We start from the raw sequence: 9,075 nt of genomic DNA, 5'->3' as shown, positions 1-9,075 counted from the left end.
AAAAAAAAAAAAAAAAAAAAGAAGGTGAGATGGATAGTGTAATCCCTTGGTACAAACACAAACCAGCACATTTTCCAACCTTTCTTAATTTCTCAATGGGACCTCCAGGCAGTAAAATTATAATACATAGAGGCAGAATAAATACATACAAAGTTATATATATTTACCTTGTTTTATATAAAGAATAATGATGTGGACTTTTATTATGTATGAACAAATAGGTTATCTAATTTTATTCTTCATTCATTCCAGAAGCAAGGATGAAGGAAGATTTGAGATACAGAAAGACAGCTCCCTGATTAGCTGTGCCTACATAGTCTCTGGTAGTATAGTGTTAGAATAATACTCATAGCTAGTCACTGGTAGATATGGAAGAGAAAAATATGTGCAAAGAGGAGAGGAGTGCATGACAGTATCTTAACTAGACATGGACTTTGATGTTTGCACAAGTTTATTTCTTTAGCTTGTATTTCAGTGACAAATTCCCTGAAGTAATTCCGCAAAATATAATTTCAAAGGCTTGAATGCAGAGATATAATGGATAAAACAAGATCAGTTTATGGAATTTTGGATTGATTTTTTTGTAGTTATTTATTTCACAGCAACTTCACTTAAAAATACAGGTCACATCAAGCTCACGTTGGTTTTTAAATGCTGCAACACAAGGACATTGCATATAAATTTGCAAGTGTTAAGATTTTCTGTACATTTAAATGTATTTCAAATGATGCCTTCTGCTATGTTGTTGATTTAACATTTAGAATTGTGCATACAAAGCAAGAAATACTAGTTAACTTATATTGAAAAACAAAATATTTCTCACTGTCAAAAAGTAGACATCTGTAGTTCAGCCAATATCATATTGGTTTGGATCCTCCATTCTGGTTCAGAGGGCTGGGTTTTTATTCTTTCTTTCTTTCTCCCTTTCTCCCTTTCTTTCTTTCTTTCTTTCTTTCTTTCTTTCTTTCTCTCTTTCTTTCTTATTCATTTATTTAATGTTACTATTGATTTACACTTCAAGTAATATCCCACTTCTCAGTTAGCCTTCCACAAACCACCCTTCCTATCCCCCCTCTGCCATCTCTCCTCTCCCATTTGCTTCTATGAGGGTGCTCCTCCATTCATTACCCAGCTCCCACCTCACTTTCCTCTTCACTGGTGCATTAGCTTCCACAGGATCAAGGGCTTCCCCTCCCACTGATGTCAGGTAAGACCATCCTCTGCTGCATATGCCTCTAGCGCCATGGACAACTCAGTGTATACGCTTTAGTTGGTAGTTTCGTCGCTAGGAATTATGGGTGATCTGGTTAGTTGATATTGTTCTTCCTATGGGATTGCAATTCCCTTCAGCTCTTTCAGTCCTTCTCCTTCCATTGGAGGTCTCCATGCTCAGTTGGATGGTTGGGTGTCAGTATCTGCATCAATATTAGTCAGGTAGTGGTAGAACCTCTCAGAGAGCAGCCATACCAGGCTCCTGTTAGCAAGCACTTCTTGGCATCAGCAATAGTGTGGCTGATTAGCGAATACAGATGGGGTGGATCCCTTGGTGGGTGGTTTCTGGATGGCCTTTCCTTCAGTCTCTGCTATAATTTTTTGTCCCTATCTTTCCTTTGGACAGGAACATTTTTGGTTAAACATTTTGAGATGGGTGAGTATCCCATGCCTCAAATGAAGATCATTACTATCTACTAGAGGTGGCCTCTATAGGTTCTATCTCCACTTTGAGGAGTATTTTGGCTAAAAGTCATCCACTAGGAGCCTCTCACATCTCTGACATCTGGGACGTTCTAGTGGCTTACTTTCTAGTGGTTCCCCACCCCTTGTTGCTACATATTTCTATTATATTTTCTGACCTTTCATACTTCTCTCCTGTCCCTTCCAATACCTGATCCTGCTCCCTTTTCACTCCCTATCCTTTCTTCCTCCCAGGTCCCACCCCCTCTATCTCCTGTGATTATTTTGTTTCCCTTCTATGTAGGATTGAAGCATCCACCTTTTGGTCTTCCTTATTTTTATGCTCCATATGGTTTGTGGGTTGTGTTTTAAGTATTCTAAGCTTGTGGGGTTATATCCACTTATCAGTGAGTAAATATCATGTATGTTCTGGATTACTTTATTCAGGATGATATTTTCTAGAAATCAAAGAATTCAGAAAATGGAGAGATCTGCCATGCTCATGGATCAGCAGGATTAACATAGTAAAAATGTACATCTTACCAAAAACAATCTACAGATTCATGTAATTCCCATCAAATTCCAACTCAATTCTTCAAAGAAATAGAAAGAGCAATTCTCAAGTTCATCTGGAATAAAAAAAAAACCAGGATAGCAAACACCATTTTCAAAAATAAAAGATCTGGGGGAATCATCATCCCTGACCTCAAGCTGTACAACAGAGCAATAGTGATAAAATACATAGCAAAAACAATCCAAAAAAACAAACAAACAAACAAAGGCAAAAACACATAGTATCGATACAGAGACAGGCAGGCAGAGCAACAGAATAGAATTGAAGACCCAGAAATAAACCCACACACCTATGGTCACTTTATCTTTGACAAATAAGCCAAACCATCAAGTGGAGAAGAAAAAGACAGCATTTTCAACAAGTGATGCTAGTTCAACTTACAATCATATGTAAAAGAATGCAAATTGATCTATTATTATTATTATTATTATTATTATTATTATTATTAGGTATTTTTTATTTGCACTTCAAATGTTATTCCCTTTCCTGGTTTCCCCTCTGAAACCCCCTATCCCATTTCCCCTTACCCTGCTTGCCAACTGACACACTCCTGTTTCCCTGTCCTAGCATTCCCCTACACTAGGACATCAAGCCTTCACAAGATTAATGGCCTCTCCTCTCATTGCTGTCTGACAAGGCCATCCTCTGCTACATATGCAGATGGAGACATGAGTCCCACCAAGTGTACTCTTTAGTTTGTGGTTTAGTCTCTGAGAGCACTGAGGGTACTAGTTAGTTCATATTGTTGTTCCTCCTATGGGGCTGCAAACACTTTCAGCTCCTTCGATCCTTTCTCTAACTCCTCAATTGGGTGCCCTTCACTCAGTCCAATGTCTGGCTGAGAGTATCCACCTTTGTATTTGTCAGGCACTGATAGAGCCTCTCAGGAGACAGCTGTATCAGGCTCCTGTTAGCAAGCACTTGTTGGCATCTACAATAGTGTCTGGTTTTGGTAACTGTATATGGGATGTATCCCCAGGTGGGGCAGTCTCTGAATGGCCTTTCCTTTAGTCTCCACTCCACACTTTGTCTACATATTCTCCTTATACAAAGCTCAAGTCCAAGTGGATCAAGGACTTGCACATAATACTGAATCTAGTAGAACAGAAAGTGGGACAGACACTGGAATACAATGACACTGTTTATCCACTCTTTAAACAGTAGTAAGGCCAGGAAGAGGCAGAATTATGTTTTATGTTGGAAAACCTCAGTTTCTAAGGGCTCTACACATATGAATTAATCATTTCACAGGGATTTCAGCTCCTAATCCAGTCATTTTGAGGCTTAAAATTTCAAAGATATAAGGAAGTAAGCCTCATCATATCTGTATATTCTATTGTGGAATGACTAATGATTAGTTGTTAAAACATTGAAGAGGTACAAATTTATACAGCTTTTTATCTAAAGAAAGTATCTTTCTTGATTAATTTTCTTTTTAGTGTCTTGTAATCACACACCATGTCCAACACCGAAAATAAGAAGCACTTCTCAGACTTTATTTTTAATTAATTAAAATTAATTAATTTACATTCCAAATGCTGGGCTTGTGGGCAGGCTTTATTTTTATAGTGAAATGTTAGAGAATTTCAAACTGTTATCTAGAAAGCCTGAAACAGTCCATAGCATTTATCTTATTCAATAAGTGTGAAATTAACAATGTTTTGTGCCTTTGACCTTTCAGATACATCTTTTCCCAAGAAAGTATTTAAACTATCAGAAAAAATTAATAAATTAAGATGAAAAATGTACAAATAAATTATATTTTCTTACAAAATTAATACATTTTGATGTGTATTTAATACCTCAGTATCCAGTAATTTCAAATATTTTCCTAAGAAATTCATCTGTTTATTTTTGTCTGTATACATGCTTCATAATACATTTGCAGATAATTTTGCCAACATTCAGTATATACTAAATATATTATCTAGTATCTAATTTTGTTACTTCTTTCACATTCTTTGTCCAAAATATGATGTTAGAGTTTGAAGTTCAGGATTAAAATGCTTAGACCTATAATATATTTAATACAGCATTTGGTTACATTTAGCTAAAAATGAATAACATTATTTAAGACCTTAAGGGACAAAGTAAACAAAGAAGAATATATGACCAGTGATACATGTACAGAGAAAGGGGCACCTTCTTCAAAGAAGTGATACATAGTTAATGAGGGAGGGAAAGGATTCACAGTTGAACGAAGTTCCATCACAGGAAGAGAAATGTTGTATAGTTGATAATAGAAAATCCAAGTACAGTAGTTATACAGGGCTACTCCACAAGCTCTCAAGAGCTTTTATATAAGGAACATTAAACTCTTTTTCACATGTTAATGGTGACTAGATAATAAGCTGCATCTATCTATATATAAAATTTTCTGATTCCAAAAATGTTGTTATACAGATGTTATATGAACTACAATGACTTTTCACTGAAAGTGTCATTGATGGTAGAGTGTTTTTTGCATCACATAGGTAAAGCTTGTGTGGTTTCCAAATGCCACAGATATGTTTGCCTCAGTTACTACGAAGTTATTAAGCCTTCATCTGTCCAAATCTCTAACATTCATAATTTTACTACTGCAATAAATAAAACCTTTCTCCTACACATTGAATTTAAGTACCTTCATTTGGATCAGTGCTTTTCAACCAGTGGGTCAGAATCTCTTTGGCAAACCTCTATCTACAATAAAAATTAGATTATAATTTATAATAGTTGAAAATTACATTTACAAAGTAACAACAAAAATAATTTTATGATTGTGGTCACCACAAAATTAGAATTTTTATTAAAGTGTCACAGCACTAGGAGTTTGAGAACCAGAGCCCTAGGTGATAGCCTGTAACTTAATTACATCAGGATTTTTCTGAAGTATACTATGAAATTTTCAAGTTCAATTGAAGTTTGTGATATCCACAAAAATACAAATCTAAAAGGAAAAACATTTGAATATGTCTTGAAATAATCTAATTTATAGGCAAAGTGAAATCAGCACATATTCATTATGCAGCATAATCAAAATTACTAAAAAATAGATGATACATCATAATGCAAAAAAATGATTTATTTTTGTAAAGAAGAATTTTTAAAATCATATGTGCTAGGAATTAATATTACATATAATATTTAAACATTATATATATATGTATATATATATATATGTACTGAAACATGAAATATTATCATTCCTACTGCATTTATTATACTTATATGGTCAAAGAAACACATTTACTGATTTCAAATACAAATCATAGCTTTTATCTATATCATCATTATAATTTTCTAGAAAAAAAATCATTAAAAATGAGTGGACATATACATGTCATATAACTCTTTACAACTACATTTTCATTTTCAGTTTTTGAAGAGCCTCTTTTACATCCTTGTTCCTCAAGCTATAAATCAGAGGGTTCAGCATTGGGATTACAAGAGTGTAGAAGAGTGAAGTCATTTTATCTTGATCCAAAGAATAAGAAGAACTTGGTCGAAAATACATGAAAAGCATAGTTCCCTGGAAAATGGCAACTGTGATGAGATGGGAGGTACAGGTAGAAAAAGCTTTGAACCGGCCCTGAGTAGAACGGATCTTCAGGACTGATAAAATTATGTAGCAATAAGAGACCAGAACTCCTGATATGGTGCTCAGTTCAATGAAACCAAAAACAGTAAATAAGGCCAGTTCATTGACTTGTATGTCAGAGCAGGAGAGCAGGTAAAGTGGAGGTAAATCGCAAAAGAAATGGTTGATCTCATTAGAACCACAGAAACATAAACGGAATGCCAAGGTTGTATGTATCAAACCATCTGTTGTTGCAACCAGATAAACCCCAGTCATGAGCATGGAACACACCATGCTAGACATGTTCACTGTGTAGAGCAATGGATTGCTGATGGCCTGGTATCTATCAAAGGCCATTACCGCTAGCAGTAGGCACTCAGAATCTGCAAAGATGCAGAATATCAAAAACTGCAGAGCACAACCAATAAAAGAAATTGATTTCTCTGCAGCTAAGAGATCCACCAGCATTTTCGGGCCAATTGCTGTGGAATAGCAAAAGTCACAGAAAGAGAGATTGCTGAGAAAAAAGTACATGGGTGTATGGAGCTGAGTGTCCATTCTAATTAAAATGATAATTCCAAGATTGGCAAGAAGATTAATGAGATAAACAACTAGAAATATGGTGAACAGGGCCACTTTTTTGCCTGAGTTATTAGTAATTCCTAAGAAAATGAATTCATCCACAGAGGAGCAGTTTCCCCTATCCATTCTTCTTTCTTCTTATGTAAATTTTAAAAGATATTTTCAAACTTTGGTGAATGCATTCTTAGGTATCTGTAAAACAGAGGATAATTTATTGTGTCAATTTTCCCTCAAAAATCTAGGCAGCCACATTACTCTAAGTAGATCTTTATAATATCGATCATAATAGAACATATTTAATCATGTGAAGGTTCAGTTGTTATGATGAGTGACATCCAGGTACCATTGTAAAAGATGTAACGACATATATTTTCAACATGTTTGATGTCCATCCTAATTTTTCAAACATATTTCTGATTTACTGAACTTTTATTTGAGCTTCAATGTATACAGATTAAATAGCAATCATAGAGGTATTAAACTATATCATAAAAGATTAGATCTATTCATATTTAAATATATTCACCTGAACAAAATATAAGTACTCAGATTCTCCAAACTCATAATTGGTTGAAAGAAAATGTGTCATTTCAAAAAGCAGTGGAAGTCAATATCAATGCTTATTGAAAATTAAAATAATTTTCTTCTGACGCTATGTTGCCTGTAGCATTTTTTAACAAAGGAAACAAGTTGGAATTTTATGTCAGACTATTGTTTGTTTTTACTGGTCAGTGTTTGCTCTAAAGTTAAGTCTAGAGACAAACATCAAAATCTGAGTACCCCAAGACACAATTTAAAAGAAAAATTTGTAAATTTATTATTTGGAAAATGCAAATATTTATATTAAAAGACTTCTACTTTGGGAACAAATTATCATTTTATTCTTCATGATGCATTAACATAAATAAATGTAGAGAAAATTATTCATTTAAAATGGTTCTCATTATTTTCCAAAGAAGATCAATATTTTAAACCTTGTCTTTTTCAATGTTGAAACTCAAAAACATACCTGAAGTGTACAGCTCACTTCCACATGAATATTACACAAGTGGTATCTTTTTATACAGTTAAAACTTAGGGTTTATATCTCTGAAGCTACTTCCCTAAGGCTTTGGTGTTCTCAAAACATTTAATTAGTTACATTTCTGGTATAGTATTCTCCCAAGTGAATCATGACTATCTTAGGCAAAGCTTGAGCTTAAGTCTTGAGGACAGTCAGACAATTGATCTGTGTCAGGATGGAAAATAAAATTTAATTTTATACTGTAAAATATAATTAATATGAACATATGTACTAGAAAAAAACTAATGATTTCATTGAGTTAATTTATATCTATTAATTTGCTGTGAATTTTGATTTGAAAGTCTATTATATTGGATATTAGAAAGGCTACTCCAGCTCATTTCTTGGGAATGTTTTTCTTGGAAAACTATTTTTTACAATCATTTACACTGGGGTAGTTTCTATCTTTGTTGCTGAGGTTTGTTTCTCATATGCAGGAGAATGATGATGGATCCTGTTTATGTAGATAGTCTACCACCCAGTGTTTTTTAATTGGGCAAATGACTCCAATGATGTTGAGAAATATTGATGACCAGTGGAGGCTATTGCCTCTTATTTTGTTGTTGGAGGTGATGGTGTATCTCTGTGTGTGTGTGTGTGTGTGTGTGTGTGTGTGTGTGTGTGTGTGCGCGTGTCTCTTCCTTGGGTTTTCTGTGAAATGATTAATTTCTTTTGATTCTTGGGTGTAGTTACCCTCCTCGTGTTGGAGTTTTCATCCTAGCATCTTCTGTAGAGTTGCATTTGTTGAAAGATATTGTTTGTAATTGGTTTTGTCATGGAATATCTTGTTTTCTCTATATAGGTTGATTGAGGGGTTTGCTAGGTATCTCTTTTGGTATCTGTGGTCTATTAGGGTCTATAAGACATCTGTCCAGCAACTTCTAGGTTATAGATCCTCTTTTGAGAAGTCAGGTATAATTCTGATAGATCTGCCTTTATATATTACTAGGCCTTTTTTAAAATCAGTTTTAATATTTATGCTCCGTTTTGTACATTTACTGTTTTGATTATTATTATGTGGTAGGGTAACGTTCTTTTCTGGTCCAATCTGTTGGAGTTCTATAGGCTTTTTTCTTTCTTATTTTGGATATTTTATTTGTTTACATTTCAAATATTATCCCCTTTTATGGTTTCCGTCTAGAACCCCACTCTTTCATACCTCCTCCCCCTGCTTCAAATAGAATACTCCCCCTCCCACCCACAAATTTAAAAACACACCACCCTGGCCTTCCCCTACACTGGGGAATCAACCTTTCACAGAACCAAGAGATTCTCCTCCTATTGATGCCGGACAATGCTATCCTCTGCTACATATGTGAGTGGAGCCATGGGTCCCTCCATGTGTACTCTTTGATTGGTGTTCCAGTTTCAGGAACTCTGGGGTTGTATGACAGGTTGACACTGTTGCTCCCTCCATGGAGCTACAAACCCCTCCAGATCCTTCACTCACTTCTCAAACTCCTTCATTGGCAACCCCATGCTAAGTCCAATGGATGGCTGAAAGCATTCACCTCTGTATTTGTCAGGATCTGGCAGAGACATTCAGGAGACAGCTATATCAGGCTCCTATCAACAAGGACTTCTTGCCATACACAATAGGGTCTGGGTTTGTTGTCTATATAT

General features: G+C 35.0%; 1 protein-coding gene across 1 annotated transcript; it reads right to left on the bottom strand.

Annotated features, from left to right (window-relative positions):
* Positions 1 to 5,588: 5,588 nt before the first annotated feature.
* LOC116092151 (olfactory receptor 5W2-like) lies at positions 5,589 to 6,518 on the bottom strand. The gene has a single exon (XM_031373500.1). It carries the CDS (start codon positions 6,513 to 6,515, stop codon positions 5,589 to 5,591), a length of 927 nt encoding a protein of 308 aa, XP_031229360.1. The 5' UTR covers positions 6,516 to 6,518.
* Between the last annotated feature and the right edge of the window lie 2,557 nt (positions 6,519 to 9,075).

This window comes from Mastomys coucha, unplaced genomic scaffold (assembly GCF_008632895.1).
Source record: "Mastomys coucha isolate ucsf_1 unplaced genomic scaffold, UCSF_Mcou_1 pScaffold15, whole genome shotgun sequence".
In the NCBI taxonomy this organism is placed as follows: domain Eukaryota; kingdom Metazoa; phylum Chordata; class Mammalia; order Rodentia; family Muridae; genus Mastomys; species Mastomys coucha.
The sequence above is the reverse complement of the archived record's forward strand: the minus strand, read 5'-3'. Positions and strand labels throughout refer to the sequence as shown.